The following is a 23,837-nucleotide window of genomic DNA, read 5'->3' on the forward strand; positions in this document are numbered from 1 at the left end:
AGGCCCCGGCCCGGGCTTGGGGTGCTAGGGGGTGAAGGCAGGAGAGGCCAGCGGGCCAGAGGGGAGCTGGTGAAGGCAGCGGCGGGAGTCCGAGAGAGGTTAGGCGGCGGCGGCAGCGGCAGCGGCGGGCGGCGTGAGGAGTCCCTGTGATTGGCACAGCCAGAGCCGGAGGAGGCGGCGAAGGGAGGGCGGAGGAGGAGGAGAAGGAGGAGGTGGAGGAGGAAGGGAGCGAGCGCGGCGGCGAGGAGCGGAGCCTTCAACCTCTCTAGCCGCGGCAGGACGGGGGCGGCCGCCGCGGGCCCGGGGCGGGGACAGTACGCAGCCTCGCGGCACGCACCCCCGCCCGGCAACGGCCACGACACCCGGGGCGAGCGGGAAAGCGGCGGCGGCGGCGGCGGCGGAGGGGGAAGGATGCAGGGGAAGAAGCCGGGCGGCTCGTCGGGCGGCGGCCGGAGCGGCGAGCTGCAGGGGGACGAGGCGCAGAGAAACAAGAAGAAGAAAAAGAAGGTGTCCTGCTTCTCCAACATCAAGATCTTCCTGGTGTCTGAGTGCGCCTTGATGCTGGCGCAGGGCACGGTGGGCGCCTACCTGGTGAGTCCGGGTGCCAACTCTGCCGCGGACCCCCTTCCCTGCCAGCGCTTCTCGGGCTTGCTGCCTGGCACAGGGAAGGGGCCTCGCCGGCTTCGGGGGCAGGCGGGCATGACCTCGGCCCGGCACTGAGGTTGGCGACTGGTGCAGAGGCGGCCGCCGGGGGAGCTGCCGGCCCGAGCCCGGAGCGGGCGGGACCGTGGGTGCCGGCAGCTCGCGCGCTAGGCAGGGGCTGGGGAAGGGGTGCTCGAGAGGAGACGCCGCAGGCAGGTGGGCATGAAACTGTTTTCTTCTTCCCTCTTGAAAACGGAGCCATATGGCGAGTTCAGGGAGCCTCCTCAGATACTGGAAGGCATCGCGGTTCAGGTGACCTGCACATGGGAGGAAAAGCCAGTTAGCATCCTGCGTCCTCTACTCTCCGTTTCATCCTCCTGGAGAACGAATCATTATGCATCATTTTCCCCCTGGCTCTTTCTCCATCCTCCAATTGCTGAGGAATTTAACAGCTTAGAGTAAAAGGCGCCCGGAGTGTGGTCCTGAGCTGAGCAGTGTGACTGAAGGGGGACTAGTCCCACCCAGATCCCAATAGCCATCTTTCAGTAGAGGGATAAAGTTATAGTACCTGGAGAGGAGCAGTGAGTTTGTGTAGTTCTAGCTTAATTCTCCATCATGGTCGCTTGCCCACACGGGGAGTGGAACACTCTGTACAATATGTATTTTATTTGTCTCCAGAAAGGGATTACTGGTGCTCAAAGGCCCATGGACACCTACTGTACCCAAGGAATCCACTTGTAAGGACTCAGCACTGTCAAGTATCTTCTTGGTTGCTTTCTCTTATCATGTTCAGGTGGTCCGCACTTGAGTTTCAGACAGTGCACTTCCAGATCTATGCTGGCTACCCAGGAAAAGATGTCTCCGAGTGGATAGTGTTAAATCATTACTTGGCTATTGACCTGAAACTGGAATCAAATGTCATAGATTTTAAGTGTTAGTGAGCACTTTTGATGGAGATCGAACGGAGCAAGATTTCACAAGCGGTTGGATAACCACATCCAGAGATAGAGCTGTATCCTGATGCTATCATGAATCCCTCTTTCCTGGCCAAGGGTTAAAGTTAATGAGGGCCAGACGCTGAGTATCCAGCACCCTCAACAGTAGGCTCCTTCAGGCTAAGGTGAAGTGAAATAGCACTTGGTTAAAGTTAGCTATGTGGTGACTTAGAGGTGGAGTTGGGGCTCTACAGAGTCAATTCTGTTCCTGGGGTGACTGAACTCTAGAGCATTTGAGAAATTATATATATATACTTGTCACCCTTTCCCAGATACGCAGTTTGTAAATCTGCATTTCTGTCTTGTGTATGTTCTCACTGGACCCTGGTGCCAGATGTGCATTTGAGTATTCTGTCTTCTCAAATGTATTCAATTTTTTCTATCGTTGTCATAACTAAGCTGAAGACTTTGGAATCTGATTGGTGAAGATGAGGATGTTTGGGGGAGCAGCTTTTTAAAGAAGAGATTTGACTGTTAAAATACTTAGAAGGCACATGTGTCACTAGAAGCAAATGCACATGGATACTGATAGGTGTGACTGTTCTGTAGCATATGCAAACTAAAGTCTGTCTAACCAAAGGCAATCGTTCTATCAACGGCCGGCTCCCCTTTAACAGTTTCTTTGCCTCAAACCAGTTCCGGTTAAGGGTATAGTATTCAGATGTGGCAAAAGCAGCAGGGCTCTACTTTTTCATCCCAGGAATGATGGACATCTGAGATTAGAGTTTTCACTTCTAGTGGCTTAGGGACTCAGAAGGAAGTGAGGAAGAGCCTTAAGCGGATAAGCAGCCTTTGTTCTTTTAGAAAGTTAAAGAGCACGGGAAGGACAACAATATCAACCAACCAGACCCCCCCCCCCCAGAGCTCCCAGGGACTAAGCCACCAACCAAGGAGTACACATGGTTCTGGCTACTTATGTACCAGAGCACAGCCTTGTCAGGCATCAGTGGGAGGAGGGGTCCTTGGTCCTATGAAGGCTTGATAGATGCTCCAGAGTAGGGGAACTGAGGGTGGGGAGGTAGAAGTGGTGCGAGTGGAGGAACACCCTCATAGAAGCAGGGGGAGGCAGGATGGGATTGGAGGTTTCCCAGAGGAGGGGAAACCGGGAAACATTTGAAATGTAAATAAAGAAAATATCCAATTTAAAAAAAACAGAAAAAAGAAAGTTAAAAAGCAAGTACTTCCACCGTGGCTGTCCCTGGGAGATGAGGGGTCATCGTGAATCTCAGGGCAAGGACAGGACTGGAGGCACACGGTTCACCTACCAGTGGTGGCATCTGGACACTCCTGTCTGTCCCTGATGGAAAGTCTGATGCATGGGGGCGTAACAGGAGCCAACAGGTGCCCTGCAGAAAGCTGATGGAGGCCCTAGAGAGGACAGGCTAAGGACACTGAATTCATTTTGATGACTAGCAGTGCAAACACAAGGTTCTCAGGGACCTGCTCTGCCCTGTGCCATGGAGGTCCCTTTACTATAAGAACCTCACAGGCAGAATGGTGGCTTAGGAGGATTGGCACAGTCAACTTGCCACAGGTTTTGATCTTCTGGCTCTGTTAAGAGGCGTCCTATCCTCTGTCCTTTGGCAAGTTTTACTTTCCTTAAGGCCACAGAAGCCCTTTCTGTGGATCTTTGGAGGATCAAGTTATTATTGAGGGAAAGGCAGATTCCTTCATTTTAAAATTTCATTGTGTCTGTCCCAGGAAACCTGAGACCCTGTGTCTGTAGATTAACACAGGTGGTCCATGGGTGGATACCGATCTTTTCAGTGGGAATCAGCATGTGCTTCTGGGAAAGTATTTTCAGGTATCTGATGAAGGGATGGCAATGGGTCATTGCCAACGGCACTTCCTTTCTAAGCCAAGATGATGACTGCAAATTTGATGCCAGAACCATTATTTCCTATTTGATTTCACAAGTCCATGAAGCTACTGTGTGTGTGTGTGTGTGTGTGTGTCTGTGTGTTTGATCTCCTCGGGTGCCTTTTCATTTTTAAGTATTAGTGTCTTTTCATTTTTCTCATTCATTCTTCAAAGACAGGTTTCTCATTGTCCTTAGTGTGTCCTCAGCGACATTGGTGTATGTTTCCCAACCGCAGAATTGAGGCAGGAAGTGGCTTGTGACTTGAGAAGCTGCACTGAAAGTAGGACTCGTGTGTGTGTGTGTGTGTGTGTGTGTGTGTGTGTGTGTGTGTGTATGGGGGATTAAAGAAGGGTAAGAGACGGGGAGGGATGGAGGGGAAAGTGGAAAGGGAGAGATGGGAAGGGGAAAAAGGATGGAGAGAGAGCAAAGGGGATGGAGGAGAGAGAGAGAGAGAGAGAGAGAGAAAGAGAGAGAGAGAAAGAGAGAGAGGTTTTCCTTAGCATGCCTGGGAGGTAACTCAAAGGAGCTGTATATAACAAGGTACGCTAGTCTAAGAATCTGACACTTTTTGCTTGGGTCCCAGGAAGTGAAGAAATGGGCCTGGACCTCCAGATCTTGATGGGACAATACAGATAAGGTAATCTAGGTGCCACCCTGTGTCGCCAAGGACCCTGAAATTGGCACTTGGAACAATGTTATGTTATAGCATCTGAAACAGCTTGGTGGCGATGATAATGATGATGATGATGATGGTGATGATGGTGATGATGGTGGTGATGATGATGATGATGGTGATGATGGTGATGATGATGATGATGATGGTGATGATGATTTTGCCTAAGAAGAGGTCCCCTGAATTTAATGGCCATTGTGCTTCCTGCTGTCCCACCAAGACAAGACTATGTGTGCTTCCGATACCCGGGTGTTTGCTTCCAGAGGCTCCAGCTTGTGTTTGCACGGTTTGTGTAGACTTTATCTTTGCATCGTGGAGGCTTACTGAGATGTGGCAAGCCGGCTATTCCTGAAAGGTAACCCTGCAGAGACTGGTTTGTGCATGTTATCGCATTACTGAGGACTTGGGAGATAAGGATGTGGACAGGAAATTAAAACTGCTGACACCTTAGGCAGTTACGAATGGAGCTCAGGACACATGCTTTTGAATTTCTTCAGCATGCAAATGGAAGAAAGCCCAGGTGTGGTCTCTGGAGTCTGGTCTTCAGGCTGAGGTGGGCATCTCCCTCTATAGCTTTGCAGATGTGTGTCTGAGGTTGTGTTTGGAGGGTAATGAGGCTCTGTCTCTCTGCTCTATAATCACTTGTTTTTAGGCCAGAGATGTCTCAGTAGGTTTACCCTCAGTGAGTGGTGTGCAGCTGCCACAGTTGTTTCTTTCTTCTCTAACAAAGCAGCATTCTGAAGACCGGCTCTTGCAGAGCTAGTCTAGAAGCTGACGGTTGAAAAACATTTTAAAAGCCCTTGTCAAATTAGTATGTTGACTAAGGTAACTGTCTTTTGCTTAATCAAATTATTTTATACACTTATGGTTAGTCATAATGACAAATTCCCTGCTATTTGCATAATTACTCTATAGCCCCAGGTAGTAAAAAAAAAAAAATCACTCTGACTTTTTTCCTTATAGCTTGGTTTAAAATATCCAACTAATACTCCTTAAGGAAAAATACGTATTTCTGAAAGTTCTCTTCAACCAGGTTTGTGGACATACCTTTGTTTTTGTCTGTGTGGGGGGTGTACTACAGAGAGGTGCTTGTGTTTTAACAATAATCTAAATGGATTACTTGTACAGTGAGAAAGAGTTCTTTCCTGAGTTTTGATAACTCTGCCCTCCCCTGTCTGGACCCTGTTAAACTTCATTTCCTTAGAAGAAGGGTCCAGAGGCCTGGGTACGTGGGGCTGCCTGGTTTGGTCTGTTTTGCCTCCTTCTACCTGCTGCTGGAAGGGCATCTTCCTAGGGCAGGCTTTGTGAGGTTTCTCTTGCATGGACGGTCAGTGAACTGAGCAGGCAGAGTTCCAGCCAGATTTAAAGCTGATGGCAGCCTGGGAGGCTCTGCCCTGTTCAGGGTCTCGTTCACTCGGCAGGGGTCAGGGGCTGTGAGAGTGTAATGCTGCAAAAACAATGAAGCTGGAGGCTCCTTTGATGCAGGAGCAGAGCCTTGCTGGCCACATAAGTGATTCCCAGCCTCCCAAAAAACATTGGCAGTAGGCAGGTTTCACAGGTGGTATCAGTTAATAAGCTTGAAGACGAGTCTTGGTATCAACCTTTCCTCCTGCTTTGCATGGTCTGCGCACAGCTGCATGATTTGCATTATTTGCATACATATCTGGCCAATTCTGAGTACCACATACTTCCTTTGTTTTGAAAGAAACACTGCAATGGTGATTCTGTAGATTTCTTTTTTTTTCTTTTTCTTGTCATGATGAGGATTGAACTCAGTACCGTGTACATACTAGGCAAGTGCTTTATCACCAAGTTATATTCCATAATGGTAATTTTGAGTGTATGTCTTCAAATGGACTCTAGGCTCTCTTGAGACTACTTGGCGATATATTCATTGCCTCACGGAAATGCCGTTGGTAGTTTGTGCCTCAGAGAGATAGCCTTCCTTCCTGCTCCTGTTTGTTTTGTTTCTACTTTCTACTTCTTTATCTGCAGAAGAGTAATTATTGGACTCGACTCATAGGATAAGTGAATTTGATGTGTTTCAAAGACGCGTGTATTGAAGGCAGTCACGTGTTCATGTGTTAGCATGGGAGAGATTGCTTCTCAGTGATTAAAACCCCAGGTTAAGTGATTAAAAATCCAGGGTAGAGAACGACGTGTGTTTGACAGTGGTGGCTTGTTGGATGATTATTATTGGAACACCTGAGATGCATCCCTGTGTCTGCCCCTTGCTGTGTCTCTGATCCCTAGACCCATGACTTTACCCTCTTTCTTCCTTGCTTTTCCATCCTTTAAAATGAAGATCACTGTGATCCCTGTGGTAACTGAGGATCACTGCTATAGGTCTGTAAGGCACTTCAGACTCCATCTGGAGCATCTTAAGTACCCAATAAAACCTAGCCATCATTATTAACATGGCTGTACGTACTTCCTGAGCAAATAACGGTATTGTAGTGCCAACTCCTGAATAATAAAATAACTTCAGTCAGGTTCTGGCTTTAGTCGAGTGAGATGCAGACATAGGAAGCTTGTACTTCTGAATAAACACTTGTGTCTGGGAGAAAATAAAAAGATGGTTTTGAAAGTGTGAAGTAAGTTAAATTCCTGGTTGCTAATTCTTCTATTTGCTTATTGCGACAATTCATTTTAAACTGAAGATTCTAAAAGTGAGCCGTGTGTGTGTGTGTGTGTGTGTGTGTGTCTGTCTGTCTGTCTGTGTGTGTTTGTGTGTGTGTGTGTGTCTGTCTGTGTCTGTGTGTGTGTTTGTGTGTTTTTGTGTGTGTGTGTGTCTGTGTGTGTCTGTGTGTGTCTGTCTCTGTGTGTGTGTTTGTGTGTGTGTGTGTTGTCCGTAGGGAAGTCACAGCAGTGGTCATTTATGTATGTCCTTTTAGGCGTCATGGTACTACAGGTTGGAAGAGCTGATGATTGGGAGAGCCATGGGTGCTGCTGGTCTGACATTGGGCAGCACTTCCTGTTACTCTAGTAAGAATACCAACAGGTTCCTTTGAGGCATCGTGGGCTTTGGGATCCTTTGTACAATTTGGTTTTCTGTTTCCGAATTTGGTGATCTTAGCTCCTGAAGTTTGTTCTGCTTCTGTGGTTATAGGCAGAGTGGCCACTGCAGGGGGTCTTGAGAGGTCAGGAGGGAGATGACCAAGGAACATATGTCTGGGACATATGCGCCCTTTTAGGGAGCCCTGTATCAGACAAGCCTGGGAACCTGGGAGCTCAGCTGGGTTGCCCACAAGGGCTCAAAGATGGAGTGCTCCACTACATCGTCTGGATGCTTCCTCCTGCAGTAACCAGGCTCTACAAGCACATTTGTGCACGTGTCTCCCGCCATAGCCTTTGCTTTCTCAGAAGCAGAACAAGAGCTGTTGATATGGTCTTGTTTCCCATTCAATGTCCCCATTCTCTCTGCTGCTGGCTGTTCGGATTTATTCAGGACACAATGCCCTTCCACATGTTGCCTTTCCAGCCTTTCTTCCCCTAGACTTGTTGAGTCTGCCCTTGGGAAGGAAAAAGAAGGAAATGGGCTTGTGTTGGTGAATTGAGTCATCAAGTATATACCAGGAAAGGTTCTCAATCCTGATTCAGATGACCTGGGGTTTCCCAAGGGATCAAGGGTGCCCAGAGGACCACAGAGTCTCTAAATCCTTCTGGCTCTGTGATGACACTGTTAAAAGCACTGGATTTTCTGTGGCAATGACCCGCAGCAAGCCAGCCTGGGAGGCTTCTTCTGGGATTTCTACTGACAATATAGACAGGGGAATATTCCTTTGTTTATGAGTGTCAGTATACAGCAACTCTTAAGGTCATTTGGTTCTTCTTCATGGCTTTAAGTCTCATTGTCCCCACCTCCCCCCGCCCCCCAAAATGGAAACTCTTCCTGACTGAGGACTTAGTTGACCACTTTCTTTAATCACAATGATGGTACTCCATCCGGTTGTTTCTCCAGTCATGGGACATTTCTCTGTGGACTTTAGAATAATGATTTCTCTCTTTAAGGTATAATAGTTGATGGGTAGAATTTTCAAGGGACTGAACAAAACTCACATATCAAAAATATTTTTAAAGCAAAAGGCCACATGGTCTGTCACCTGCCCTGTGTTTGATGTGGGAGGGCATTGTGCAAGTCCACCCTTCTCTCTGCTTCCTGTTTCCTCCATAAATAGCTCTTCATTACTCCTTGGTACTCTGCTCCCCAGGCATGTGACAAGCAGGGTACCATTCGAAGCAAGGTACCTGATAATGAATCGACACAAATACAGACTGTATTGATTTTTACTTAAATCGTAACCATGAGCTCTCAGAAAACCCTGGGAGCAGCTGTGGCTGTAAACACACGTGAATAGGCAGTGATGAGTTGAACACATGGTTATGACAGAAGGGCCAAGTAGCAGCAGCACATCGCTGTGCCATTACAAGTGCCCAGTCTAACTCTGGAGGAGTGTGGGGTTTGTCCTCCCATGGCATGTCTGTTCATCCACCTCTCCCTCCACACTCCCTGTGAGCACTTTACAGTGTCAGGGCTGAGTGAAGTTTATCTGGAAAGTTGCCCTTCAGGATAGTGTTGTGTCTCTAGATGAACTTGACTGTCTAGGTAGCCCTAGGGAGTCTTTCTTGATAGCTTTTGTATTAATTACATTTTTTGTTGTTATGGAGACAGATTATAATATGTGAGAGAACAACTTGGGAGAGAGAAGACTTATTTTACTCCTTTTCCCAGAAGGTTCACTTCATAGTACCTCAACACAGACAGTGCATTTGGGTGGAACCGCAGGGAGTAGGCATGCTTAGAAAGGAAAGGCAAGGGAGGGACTGAGGACCAGATATAATCCTCAATGACTCCTCAGTGACCTTCCTATTAAACCAGACTCCATTCCCTAAAATTTCTGCCACCTTCTAGAATAGTGCCTACACATTCAGCATGTGAGCCTCAGGCAGTGGCTCTCAACCAGTAGGTCACAACACCTTTGGGCGGAGGGGGTCAAATGACCCTTTCACAGCAGTCACCCAAGACCTGTCTGCATATCATATTTATGACTCTTAACAATAGCAAAATTAAAGTTATGAAGTAGCATTGAAAATAATTTTATGGGTGGCGGTCACCACAATATGAAGAATTATATTAAAGGCTCACAGTGTTAGGAAAGTTGAGAAACACTGACCTAAGGAGACATTTCATTTCTAAGCCTAACACACCTAAAAGCTTATGCAGTCCCTCTCCACAGACACCCAAGGTTCTGGTGTTGTGGAGTTAGGACAAATACATAGGATCCCAATAGTCATTCAGCAAACAGTTCTGGGAATACAGCCCAAAGTAGAAATATGGCCAGCCACCTCTGACATCACTGTCCACACCACACGTCCAAGAAATCCTCCAGATAGAGAAATGACATTTTTACCTCTGCCCCTGCACCTGCAGGTTTGGTGTAGGAAGCACAGTGTCACATGGTATTTGTCAATTAAAGACTGTTGTAAATTATTCATAGGGGATGGCTATTGTCTTTTCCCTCCTTTGGAAGAGGCTTGTGTAAACCATTCTCTAACTGTTGGATCTGCTCTCCCATCTTCTGCTGATGAACAGGAGAAATTACCACCTTGGATAAAAGCAAGTTGGAATGCTGCCCTGGGCTGATTACATAAGCCTTGAAATACTGTACCTGCAATTGTGTGTTTACTCTGCTAAGAATTCCCTTAATGAAGACGAAAATTTCTACACAGCTGGACCCATATGTTTTTTCTTATGTAAGATTCAATTATTGTGCTCCAACCTGTAAAAATCAAGAATGGTACTGTTGAGTTAAGCACTCAGCCTGTTGGGCCCCCGTTGTTTGAAGGAGATCCACAGGGCCACCTATAGCAACCCCCCAGGGTTCAGGCTGGCCGTGGCTTCTACATTAGGCCTCCCTGCCCTTCAGGGATGTTCAAGGCTTGCCTTGGGCCTGTGGTTACTTTGGTTCTCTTCCTTAAAGGCCACCTTCAGAGACTGCATTCAAACTGCAGTGGTCATCTGGGGGTATAGCTATGCACCCTTGGTTGTGACAGACGCCATCCTTGGCCTATATCGTGTTTCAATCCCTAGGAACTTGTGTCTTATGGTGTAATGCTCATAATGTGCATGTGTTCCAGTGTGGAGCCTCCTTGTCTTCTCCCCAACTCTTGGTCTCATATAATCCAGGCTTTGAACTTATGATGTAGCTGAGGATGAGTTTTCTATCTCTACCTCCTAAGTGCTAAGATTACAAGTGTGCATTACCCTGCCTGGTTTTATGCCGTACTGAGGGGAAAACTCAGGGCTTTGTGAGTGCTAGCCAAGTACTTAGTCAACTGCGCAACATCCACTAACCTTAGCCATCCTCCTCTTGAAGCTATGTATGTGTGGGGTCCACAGAACACTCTTCAACTGAACTGAGTCAAGCAAGGTACCCCTCCTGAAATGTAGGCTATGGGTTTTTTTTTTCTTCTTTTTCACAAGGTAAGAATTGGGATGAAAAGACTTCAATGGAACTAGATATCTTGAAATAGATATAGGGAGCTTCAGACAAGACATTCCCGTCCTTATGAAAATTAGGGCACGTCTTCTGATTTATTATGCAGTATGTATATTGCCTTCCCAGTGCTGGTAAATACTTGTGTAGGTAAGTAGGCTTAAAGCACCAACAGCACACTTTTTCAGCCAGCCAAAGAGAGGGCATCTTTTAGAAACCAAAACCACAGAATAGTACCTTCTTGTTACCTTTACCGGGCTGTGTAGATTTGTATAAATAGATCAGAGAGTCAGGGAGCAGCTCTACAGTTCTACAGCTGGCACTTGGCAGGAGCAGGTGGGGAGGCTAACCTTACATCCCAGCCCAGAGCCATGCCGTCGAGCCTGCAGCCATCAGGTCAAGTCCAAGTACAGCAGTGTGCATAGGTAGAATGGCTCCTTCTGCCCAGCTTGCCTGAGCCTGTCATTCAGAGATCTTTTCATAGGTCTCCTTGAATATAGTTGGGTGTCTGTGTCTGGGACTCCTTGATTCAACCAATCCCAGGGCAAAAAATAATGGAAAAGGGCTTGCCTTGGAACTGAACATATACAGTTGTTGTCTTGCTACTTCCCTAGGCAATATAGGATAGTAAGTATTCATACCATATTCACATTCAATTATCTACCATAAGTAAGGAGAATACAAAGAGATCAATATAGGTTGTGTTCAAATACTATTCGTTTTATTTTATTCTTTTTGAGGTAGTAAGTATTAAACTCAGTCAGGTGCACATTCACATGCCAGACCTTTTAATGAATTGTATTAATAAGCTGGAAAGATATCTGCACTTAAAAAGCACTGGCTGCTTTTCCAGAGGACAGTTTTCAGTACTCACAAGGGCTCACCACCGTCTTTAACTCCAGTTTCAGGAGATCTGGTACCTTCTGGCCTCCAGAGGTACACATACATGCATATATGCAGGCAAACACACACACACACACACACACACAATATTATTTTAAAAAATTTAAGTATGGGGTTTCATGTAGTTCAGGCTGACCTCAAACTCTCTATGTAGCCATGATCACCTGACCCTCCTGCTTCCACTCCTCAGGTTCTAGGCTATTGATGTGTTCCACTGGGCTTGATTTTTTTTTTTTTTATGTTGTGCTGTTGAATGACCTCAGAGCTTGGTTCATGCCAGGCAAGCGCTGTGCTAATTGAACTGCACCCCCCCCTTCTCTCTAGAAGGGGCATTTTTTTTTAAAATAGAAGGGATTTGAACATATGTAGATTTGGTATGAGGGGTGTCCCAGAAATCTGTCCCTTGAGGGTATAGAAGGGCATCGGAACCAGGTATGCCCACACCTGTTGCTCTCACGCCAGACAAAACTGGGCCACTGAATTAACACTTCCCCAATTGTGCAGCCTCCCTTTCCAGCACCTGCCCCTGGCAGCTGGCAGGTGTGAGGAGGTAGCCCGGAAGCAGAGCCCGTGGAAAGATCTTTTAAAATTAATGATCATAAATTCATCTGAACCAAAACACAGTTTAGGTGCCTTTGATGTTGAGATCTAAAGCACCTCAAATTGTCAAACTTTTGAGTGATGACATAACACGGTGACTGGGACATTCCGTGCTCAACTCCTATGTGACAGGTGGTCGAATGTGCCTGCAGTAAGATATTGTATAAAATTACCTTCACACCACATGTATGAGGAATACACATGAAAAAAACATAAACAAGTTGAGTGTTTAGACCTGGCTATGATTCCCTAGCTAACTTGCTATGCATGTGTAAATATTTCAAAATTAAAAAAAAAAAGTAAAGACCCAAGTGTGAAACATTTGTGGTCCATTCATTTTGTAAAAACTCTGGTGAACCTGTATGACTTTGGTGAAAACTGAAAACAAAACATAACAGACAAATAAAAACCAAAAAACACAAACAATCAAAAAACCCCCAAAACAAAACAAAACAAAATAAAAACAACAAACAAAACACAGAATTCTCTCATACTTTCAAAATCCCTCTCCTTCCATCCCACTTTTTAGAAAAGATTTCTTTATTTCATGTATGTGGGTATATTGTTGCTGTCTTCAGACACACCACAAGATGGCATGAGATGCCCATTAGAAATGGTTGTGAGCCGCCATGTGGTTGCTGGGAATTGAACTCAGGACCTCTGGAAGGACAGCCAATGCTCCTGACTGCTGAGCCATCTCTCCAGCCCCCACCCCCACTTTTTGTTTTTGAGAAAAACAGGCTTCACATTTTCTAGTGGGTATCCTATTAGTCTGTAACTAGGGAGCCGATGAAAATATATACATTCATGTTTATTTTCTCTTTGGCCCTTCAGGGAGGACCTTTGTTATAAAAAGAGTTAGAAAAAAGCCAACAATTAAAACCCTCTCCAGGCCCCTTGGCATCTAAGGCTGTCAGAATCAGAATGACGGTTCTGACTCCAGGTGAGGAGGGGGAGTGTCTTGTGTTCTGGTCTGCTGCCATTGTGTCTGCTCTTCTGTTGGTGCCAAGTGAATTGAGCCAGGCCTGCCCCAGGTGAACGGCTCAGCCCCGCTCCCTCTCGACAGGTTTTTCATTTCTTTTCCTTCTCTTCACTGTCCCTGACACTCGGTGCCCAACTTTGCCAGGCCAGGAAGGATGTCATCGGGACAGGCATAGGTCTCTGGGATGGTATCGGTGACTTGGTCACTCCAGGCCGACTTGTGTTATGGGTAATATTTGCAATCTCCTCCCTGCTCTGCCTTCTTTCTGACCCCACCATTCCTCTCCGTGGACCTCACAGCTGAGTTCTTCACCTCCTACATACAAGCCTTTGAACCTCAGGTCCACTTTCTACTCTGCCGGCCAGCAACTCTGCCATACTTTATTCTTGATCAGGACTGGGTTCTTCATGCTTTATTTAAATCCTTGTTTTTGTAGAGGTCAAAGGATGGTACTGTTGTTCTCAACTCTTTTTGGTGTTTCAGATGTTAGGCAAAATGGTGTTATATTTTTTAAATTTACCATAGAACTATATGACTATAACTATATAACTATATAACTCTATCTCTATCTCTATCTCTATCTCTATCTCTATCTCTCTATCTCTATCTCTATCTCTATATCTATATCTATATATAATTTATGTACACATTGTGTACACACTTCTATAGTTAAGAAAAGCTGATTTGCAGTCTCCTCTGGTGGTGTGTAAGTACAAGGGTATATACATCCTAGATGAGTTTCTCTGGGCACTACTGAAGGAAGAGACAGTGTCTTAACTTCCTAGGGCTGCTCTAATAAATTATCACAAACCCAGTGGCTTAAAAGAACAGATTTCCTTTTGAGTTAGACCCAGAGGATACAGGTCTGAAGCCAACTGCTCACACTTTCTCTGTGGCTCTGAGTGCCCTTCCTTGTGTCTGTCCAGCTTTTGGTGGTGACCCTTTGACCCCCTGACATGCCTTGACTTGCAGCTGTGTCACACTCATCTCTTCTGTAACCACATGGCATTTCCCCTAAGTTTCTTGTCTTGCAGGGCACAGGTCAGATTGGGCTAGGGTATGGTCTAATACCTCATTTTCACTCGCTTATATCTGCTCACTTCCAAATACATCTACGTCTGCAGACACTGGGAACTGGAATCTGACCATGTGTTTGGAGGAGGTAGGCACTTAGCCTGAGGTGCCAGGGGAAAGGAGGAACACACTGGGGTACATACTGAGAATGAGGGTACAAAGACTTTCAGTCCCCTTCAGGGAGTGGTTCTCAACCAGTGTGTTGTGACCCCTGGGGTGTAGAATGATCCTTTCATGGAGGTTACCTAAGAACTTTGGGAAGCAAGTATTTACATTATAACAGCAATATTGCAATTATGAAGTAGCAATGAAAATAATTTTATGGCTGAACTGTCTGGTCTCATTGTTAGGAAGGTTGAGGACCTCTGCCTTAAGGGTTGAGGTTCCGGAAGAACATTGAGAAAGGATGGGTCATAGGCCTTGTGTTTGAAAGAATGGTCAGGTGGGTGTTATAGCAGAACCAGATACCTACATTCTGGTTCCATCTATCTCCATGCTTTTGGGGTTGAGATAAGAGTGATAACATTCTCTTGAATTTCTTTATCATAGACTTTCTAAAAATGATGTTAGCTTGGTCTCTGCCAAACTCATTAAGTTGGACAACTTTCTTAGGTGATGCAAGCAATATACAGTGGGCTTAGGTGTGGCTCTTAGAAAGTTTATACCTCCCAAGAGGGAAGACAGCCTACTTATCAGATTTTCATTAATGATTCACTTAATAGAATGTCTTCAGGCCTGGACCCAGGCAGGGCTGAACCTTGCTTCTGGTTTGGTTTCTTCACAGGCCAGTGTGAAGTCAGGTCCCAGAAGCAAAGAGTCAAGCTGGAAGTGGGAGGAGATCAGCCTGGGTGGGTTGAGATGGTATAGTTAAAAATCTAAGATGATCTTCTCACCCTGGGTCAGGTATAGAGTTAGCAGGGGGTGGGTGGAGACAGGCCTCAGAAATGGGTGGGAGTGGGACTCCTTGGAGGAGGGGTAACCAGTACCACCACCACAGACCCGGCACTCTGCAGTCTCTATGCCAATCAGCAGTGATGGGGCTGCTGGCATCTGTCTTGGCAAAGCTTCTCTCCTTCTGCCTCGGAGCTTTGGAGTGGCATGGTAAGATGCCATTGGAATCCATCCTGCCAGCTGGCAGAGGAAAGCTACCTCAGGGGCATCCTCAAACTCAGGGGGACAACTATGGGTCCCTGGCATGGTATGGCTGAAGGCATACTTCGGTTAAGAGTAGAATGGACACACCTTGTTGGCAAAGATAGGCACTAGGATTAGGACCTCTGTACTTTGGTTGTCTTCCAATATGTTGCTTACCAGGGTTGGGGTTGACACAGGGGGATGATAGCTCCCAGGCCCCGTGTTTGGGTTCCTGGCCCTGAGGATACAGTGATCCCTCTGTACTGAAGTCCTCTTTTGAGTTATCTAGCTTTCTTTTTCATACTTTTGTTTGGCCTTGGATAAATCAGTTTTCGATAACTTTAAAGCTGGTAAGAGAACAAACTGTGTCTAGACACAGGAAATGCCTCCAAACAAAAGTGGGTGTGTAGCTTATGGTTGAAACATCTCTCTGCAGTGCCCTCTGAAAGAATCTGGTGAAGCGCAGAGGGAGCACCCCTTGTTAGCACAGGCAGACACTAGGACTGGGGAGGAAAGCTGGCCTCTGAACGGAGCCAATGGGAGTTGAGAACTGGTTGAGGACTTCTTTCACATGGATTCCCTCTGGGCAAAAGTATGTCCTAGTGTAGTTTGTTTGGTTAGTTAGTTTCAGTTTTTAGAATTGCAACTGATATATCTCTTCCATTTTTAGGAGGCACAATTGTACATTGTATAGTTTTGGGTGCAGCTTATGTGGCGAACTCCATGTTATATTCTTTCAGGTTTCTTTTAAACCGATTCATTTTTCTCTTAGTTTTGTGTTATTTTCATAAAATAACCAACATAGGCAGCTTACAGAGTAAGGAGGCTTATTTGGCTTGTGATTCAAAGGACTGGAACTTTCATAGGGTAATGTCCCACGTGTCACGTGACAAGGGTCTTCCTGGTTACACTACAGCATAGCAAAGAAGCAGAAATGGAACGGCTGCATGCAGAAGGGCCAGCTGCATGGAATGACCTACGCCCATGAGAACTAACATCATCTTGTCAGAATTCCAGTCATCCTTCCAAGGACGGTGCCCTCCCATGACCCAGTTACCTCCCATTTCGGTCTCACCGTTTTTCAGTGACATTGTGTCTATGGGTGGCACCGTTCCCTGGGCAAGACATTCTAGACTGCGTGGACTAGAAAGAGTGAACCTACCATCGTCACCCATGCATTCCTTGCTCTCCTCTGACGGTGGATATGCAATGACCAGTCGCTTCAAGCTCCTCTCACTTCTCTGCCATGGTGGACAGGCCTTGAACTATGAACTGTTAAAAACAAACATTTCTCCCTTCCCTTGTTTTTGTCAGAATAGTTCTTTGTAGTGACAGGAAAGGAAACTATGCAGAAATACAGAAGGTCTTTGATGTACGGGGGTGGGGCATGCTATGGTGCTATGGTGACAGACTCATCTTAAGTTGAAAACATCATAAACCTAAAATGCATGTGTTCTTCCTCCATCCACTGAATACCTTAGCTTAGGGCAGCCTACCTCAAATGAACACCTTCTGTATTGGAACACCTGCTGTGGCAGGTCAGAACTGTCTGTCTACTGCATGATGTATTCTATACTATTGTAACTTACTGGATACTGTGTGGAAAATATGACTGAGCTCAGAACACCAGCTTAGAGCAGGGCCGAACAATCAATGCTCTCTGTGCTACTGTAATTTATTGAATACTATACTAAGGATGAATTCTCCAGAGGGTTGTTTAGGAATACTTCTGCACCACCATGAAGTCAAGGAATTATAAGTCTATAATTATAAGATGTTTATAAGTCTAGCTCTTGTAAATTGAGCCCCTGTGCCTCATCTCTGTGCTCTTTCTATTAAAGATGGAAAACCAGCAGACTAGATATAACTTGTAACACGTATGCTCTCGGAGTACAAAGGAGTACATTTAATTTCATTGAACTTCAGTAGAGAATTCCCTTCAGTGAAACTCAAATCACCAGCTTCCTTCCATCCCTGGTTGTTTCTGGAGAGTTGTTTTCTCCACCTTTTAAGTATTTGCCTTCACACTAAACAACTGAAGAATGTTTTCTTAATCTGTGGTACGCAGCGGAATCCCAACACAGTTTACTCAAGCATAGTGGATGCCTTCTCCGTTAGAATTAGTTATACATATTCTTTCAGCCGTCAGAGTCAACTGTAGATGTATTCCGCATTTTCTGGCGTCTTCTGATTACTCTTTTCCTCTTGCATCTCTGAAGTCAGGGCGCCTGTTATCTGTGTCCTGAGTTGGCTTTGCCCTCCGCAGTTGTTTGTTTTGCTTGGACTCTGTTTATTTCTAAATCCACTGTGTTTGCCTTTAACTCTCCAATCGGCAAACTGATGTTTCTTTAGTTCTCTGTGGATTCTGTCGCATGATTTTACTTGTCTCCCACCTTATTGATTTAGGTTCATAATTGTCATTGCTTTCTTCTTTTCTTTTCTTTTTTGTTTTCCTTTTTAATCCTCTGCGTATTGATCTCATATGTTTGTTTAATCCTGTGTCACAGAGACCTTCTGGATTCTTCTTGGCTGTTTTCTGCTAGACTGAGTTCCTAGCCTTAGTGGCCTTGCCTTTCCCCAAGGAATCCATGTTTATAACTCCCCAACACATGTAATTCATTTGTTTATGGTTGTCTAAGCAAGGCAGCTCGCATCTTTGTTATGAAGCTTCCTTTCCCTTCTCTGTTGCCACCCAGCTAAAGTTCGAAGCCTGCTTTTCCATTTCGGGGCATTTTTTTTCCTGTAGCCTGAGTTAGAGATGGAACAAAGGTATGAAAGTGGTATTACCAGCACCCGGTCAGCTGGGCTGGGTGATGGGACTGTTTCTTCTGGATCTTTTAAAGGTCCCGTGAAGAAGGTTCAGCCTTCAAGTGGGGGACACACACTGTACCCTCTAGTGGTGCTGGGAGATGAAATCAGCCATCTATTTCCCAGGTTCTTCATTTCCTTCCAGCTGAGATCCAGTGCCAGGGTTAGCAGAGTTCCTCTTGCCTTTTCTTCCTGGTAGATGTTCCTCAGGTGAAGAGAGATCTACCCATAACTCCTCAGATTAGTCCCTTCCATACTTGGTGATTTTAATTCTCTGCAGTTTTCTCTTTTTTAGGGAACTGGGAGTGAGGCTACAAGGTTTTCCTACTTCCTCTCCCTGTCACGTTCCTCTTCCCTTTCTGCAGTGTCAAAAGGCTTTTGACACTGAGGTGCGCTCCTCCCCCCCCCCAACCACTCCCACTCTTTTTGGCTTGTGAATATTTCTGCTTTAAATTGAGTTAAGTCTGGGGATTTTGCATTTGATATTCACTGTCTCAGCTTAATTAGAACATTAAGTCTCTAGTAACATTCCAAAGTCTGTGTAATACCCCCTCCCTGTATCCCAGCCCCCTGTTTCTGCGTGGTAATGTCTTAGAGTTGTTGTCTGCTGTTCTCTGTTGGGTTGCCCGGAATTCTGCATTGGTCTGAGAGGGATAAAAGGGATGATCACAAGTGCAGTGCCAAGATGGAACCTCTGTGCGATGGGAATCAATGTCTTGAGCATGTGGGGTATGTGTGTGTGGTGGGGGCGGGGGTGGAAGTATGTGTGGATGTAGTTCTCACATAGACGTGGGAACAGAGATCCCTTTACAGGCTGGTCATCCTTATCTCTAAGATGGAAAGTCCAAGATGCATTGCAATCCAAAATACCCCCCAAATCCTGAGACATCTTGAAGGCAGGACCACCACGAGGATACAAGTGGACAATTCTGCCCATGACTGTAACTCCATAACTGGTCAACAAAAAGCAGAGCAGGCCCAACAAAGACACTGCATGAAACAACCTTCAGGCTGGGTATAGGAGGGGCGAAACTTGAATTCCTCTCCTGTTCGGACTTGAGCCCTGCCCCCAGGGTCTCTCATCTTATATCTATACATATTCTAAAATCCAAAATCAGTTCCAGCAGTCTGGTGTTGGGCACTTCCAATAGAGGGTCTGAAGGGTCTCGTGGGTGATGGAGCTGGCTCCCTTAGTTAGGGTTTCCCTCCCAGGTCTTACTATTTGTCTGCTATAATAGCCTGTTTACAGCTCAGAACAGAAGGAGAGAGGGAGGGAGGGAAAGGGGAGAAGTCAGGAAAGAGAAGGAGAGAGAGAGAGAGAGACAGAGACAGAGACAGACAGAGAGACAGAGACAGACAGAGACAGACAGAGACAGAGACAGACAGAGACAGAGACAGAGACAGACAGAGACAGAGACAGACAGAGAGAGACAGAGACAGACAGAGACAGAGTCAGAGAGAGACACAGAGAGAGACAGAGACAGAGACAGAGACAGAGAGAGAGAGAGAGGAGCACCACCCTATCCCAGAGCTAAGTAGAATGTTTGAGCATATCGAGTGTTTTGATGTTGTATTAACATGTTACTACTTGTTAGAAAACACTACTCCTTTTTTTTTTTTAACATAGGAAAACACTGAACACAACTTTGCCCTGGACTGAGAATTGTCCCTGCCTGTCAGTTCCTCCCCGGTCAGGGCCTGGTGGCTCCTACAGGTGATAAGAGTATTTGAAAATGTTCCCAGCATGTTGTCACCTGCACTTTTTCAGCCTCACTTGCGTATTTGTCACTGAGCAGCCAGGCACTCAGAAGCGAGAGCCCTTATGTAAGAAGTTTGCCTTCTCAGTCCTCCAAAAAATTACAGCCTGCTTGCTGCTAGAGTGAGCAGACTCTCCCTCCTGATGAGTGCTGACTTGTTCCACAAAAGGTCACCTTTCCGAATCTTAGCCTGGACTCCTGTTTCTCTTTACTTCGAGAGCCTTCTCAAAGATGTGCTGACTCCCATTTTGGTCTCAGTATAAGACTTCTGATGGAGGTAACTCAGGTTTCTCAGAAATAAATATGGGCACAACACTGTCTTACACATGTGGGACGCTGGTTTAGTAGACTTCAAATGGGAGTTTGGTATGAACTATGTCATATTAGAGTAATTTCACTTTTGTCTGTACATCTATGTTCTGGTTTCTCAAAAGCAAGCCCTGAAAAGTAGCTGTTAGAAGGCAGACAGCAAGCTTTTCCTCACCTCCTAGAATAAGTAGGATTTAGAACTCTGAGAGTTTCTGGGCTCCTCCTGTCTCTTCCTCCCAGCAGTATGCTCCGCCACACTCAGTTTTTGATCCTATCTGATTCTTTGCTTAGGGATTCCATCTCTCTAGAACACCGTTCCCTCTTCTGAACATGGCTGTTCCCTTCTGTTATCCACTGCCCCCTCTCGTCCTGTACTTCGTGTCCTTTGAAGGTTACTTTTTACCTTTTACCATTCTGACCTTACTTAATATTTAAAAAACTGCTAATGGATTTCAGAACCCCGTGGCACAGTGTCTGGTGGACCTAGTTCCTGATGGGGAGTTTGACCGTGAGTTCAGATGGGCAGTACTTCCAGACTTCTTCATAGGAGAGGGATGTTCACTCTCCTGACGGTGACAAGCCATCTGTGTGGATATCCTTTTCACAGAGGAGACATTCCTTACCAATAGACACAGTGTCTTCCATTTCTTGAGGATTCTTCCATCCTCTGCTTGGCACAGAATAGATCCCTTATGCCCTCTTTATCTGGGTTGGTTAGCCCTCAAACATGGCGGCGCTGTTCCCATGCAAAACTCAGTATTGAGGACCCTGCTCCATTTTTATAATGACATTGTTTCTGAGGCCTGTCTCTAGTACTTTTTCTTTTTTCTCACGTATTTGTATGTATTGTGGTTTGTTCCTATGGCTGGGTGGCCTGATGTCAGGACTGCCTTTGCAGTTTACTTGGTTCTGTGCAGGACTGCCTGGATTCTATTCAAGATCTGTCCATCCTGGGTGACTGTGGGTAGACTCTCCCGCTCTGCAGCCTTCAGTTTCTCTGCCTATAACCTGATAATGATCAGAGTCCCTGCCACAGGGGGCTGTCCTCAGTGTGAAGTACGTTGCTTCATGTGACATACCAAGTTTGCCGACCTTTCCACAGGTCACTGGGAATAGCACACAGGGCTTTATTGCTGTGAACAGTTAACAGGCCTCTGTGGTTACAGTCGTCTAGAGCAGGTATCCTAAAACCACAGGTGACTGATGAATCCAGCCTGCCGTCTGACTGTGGGAGTCAAGCCATATTGGAATGCAACCATGCTGACTCTTATAGATTGTTGTGACACAGACCTCGGAGACTGTGAAGCCCTTTAGTTTGAACTTCTGCAGAATAAGTTTACAGGTCTCATCCTGGTCTTCCAGAGTCATGAGCATCTTGGACTCAACTCTCTGGGTAAAATACCACCTGCCTGGTAACTTTCTGTTCTCACCTTTTACTTTCTGGGTGTCAATACCTACCATTTTCAGTGTATTATACTAGCACTGAAGGGAGGCACCTTTCTTCAAGCATGTTGCTTTTACACATCATCAACTAGCCTGTTGCAAAATCTGTAGGCGTGGACTCTTAGGGGATTTTCCAACCAGGACACTGGAGATACTAAAGGGCCCTCCATTAGAGTTGGTCTTCAGATATGTAGGCCTTTCCTACTAAGTAATCAGCTGAGTAGGCCTGCCTGTGCTTGGGTTTTAGATAAAAGGAACCTCCCTGATGACCTTAGGAGAAGCTCCCCTCACTTCTGTCTGCCCCTGTGTGTGATTGTGCTCTGTTCTAGAGTATCCATGCTGCCTGATCAGAGGCCTTCTCTCTGTTCACGTGGCTGTCCCAACCACATCAAGCAATTAAAGACATTGTGGTTTTGCCCTTATGTTCGGGGTTCTACTGTTCAGCACCAGTGTAGCTCTCTGAAGTCTTCAGAGTGTAAAAACTCATTTCTGTAAATTCCTTCTCCCATGGGACAGAAACAGACCTTGTCTCCATGGTTTTTCTCTGGGGTTCAGCTTCTGTTACTCAGTTTCTTTCCTGACCACCAAGATACGTTTTAATTGATCAGAGGCATTGATTTAATCTAATTCCAAAAAGTCCTTCTCTTTTTATTTTATTATCCCAGCAACTTCAATAACTACTTACAGCTTAAATTAATCTAGTGTGAAGATGACAATTCTAATGTACTTTGTTTCTTTGTTTGAGGTTAGGTCTTATGTAGCCCAGGCTGGCCTGAAACTGACTATTTATGCCTTTGGATTTCTGATCTTCCCGCCTCTACCTTCTGAGTGCTGGGATTACAGATACTCACTGCTACATCTGGTTTATACAGAACACAGGACTGGACCCAGGTCTGCTGGCATGCTTGCTAGACATGCTCACCCTTCCAACTGAGCCACATCTCAGCCCTCATTTCTTATTTAACATCAGACTTCCTTCTTGACTTGCCCTTAAAAGTTTTTATTCATTGACACTACCTTATTCCTTCTGGATATGACAGTCGGTGTTCTCTGACTTACCTGACATTCTTCCAGACACTGTTGGGATGGTAGATAAAATCAAATGGGCAGTAAAGGCAACTGTGATGCTTTCCTAGGGACAGCAGAGGTGCGGTGCTGCTCTTAAAAGGATATATCAGTGACTTTGTACAGGTGGGGAAGCCTTTGAAGCTGCATGGGAAGTGGGGCAGACATGGAAGTGGATCCCGCAAGATGGAGGATAAACAGCGGAGCACACAGATGCTTGCAGTGGAGGGGGGAATGATATCTGAAGGGATGCTCTGGACCGTGAAGGAGGATCGCTGGCTTGGAAGGAAGTTATGTGTAAGCTAAAAAGAGGCTTTGAGTTCTAGACTCATCTTAGCAGACAAAAATGAGTCTTCATTCATTTTTACAAATAGTATTGTGCCCTGTAGAAAAAAAGGTGTGTCAGGAGGAGTACAGCTCAAAGAGCCTCAAGGGATTTTAAGACCCACTGTAGCTTTTAATCTAGAATATTCCTTGGAGGTCTGTGTGTTAAATATTTTCTCTCTAGCTTGATGTTGTTGATATGTGGTTGGACCTTTATGATGTGGAACCTAGTATAAGATATTTAGGCCACTGAGAGCATGCCTTTGAAGACTCACTGTAGGGTCCCAGCCCTTCCATCTTTGGATTTTTGTCTTGCTGGCCCTAATGTGGGCAGGTTCACTTTGCCATTCTCTCTCTACCTCCCATGACATCATGCTTTCCCAGAAGCCTACAAACAACAGGGCCATTGGATCATGGACTCAAAACTCTGAAGTTGAGACAGAATAAAGTTTCTGTCTCCCTAAGGTGGTCATTTCAAGTATACATCCTAGGGACACAGGGTCATCTGAGTACATAGCTAGAAATAGGGGGAGATGTGAAGATGGGAAGTCCTCTTACCCCTTAGTGACAGGGCCATTTATACACCATCCAATGGAAAGGACAGCTTAGCAGTTTTCGGGAAGGTGATGCTAGGCAGGGGGCAGAGAGATTGTACTGCAGTATGAGGCAAAGTCCCATGCCACAGAGGCAAAGCCATTGCCAAATGACATGATAAATCTGTCAGTGTTTTCCACAGGTTCCATTGTGTTCCTTATCCTTGGTGGCTACCT

General features: G+C 45.8%; 1 protein-coding gene across 3 annotated transcripts in view; it reads left to right on the forward strand.

The window, feature by feature from the left end:
- The first annotated feature begins 205 nt into the window (after positions 1 to 205).
- The window catches only part of Slco3a1 (solute carrier organic anion transporter family member 3A1), a 283,145-nt gene continuing 259,513 nt past the window's right edge, over positions 206 to 23,837 (forward strand). Inside the window, exon 1 of one of the 3 annotated variants that reach the window (XM_052160589.1) lies at positions 206 to 591. In XM_052160589.1, coding sequence (XP_052016549.1) covers positions 412 to 591 — 180 coding nt within the window. In that variant the 5' untranslated portion in view covers positions 206 to 411. The remainder of the gene's footprint in view (positions 592 to 23,837) is intronic. The other 2 variants (XM_052160597.1, XM_052160605.1) reach the window with 2 other exon arrangements.

Source organism: Apodemus sylvaticus, chromosome 1 (assembly GCF_947179515.1).
Source record: "Apodemus sylvaticus chromosome 1, mApoSyl1.1, whole genome shotgun sequence".
Classification (NCBI taxonomy): domain Eukaryota; kingdom Metazoa; phylum Chordata; class Mammalia; order Rodentia; family Muridae; genus Apodemus; species Apodemus sylvaticus.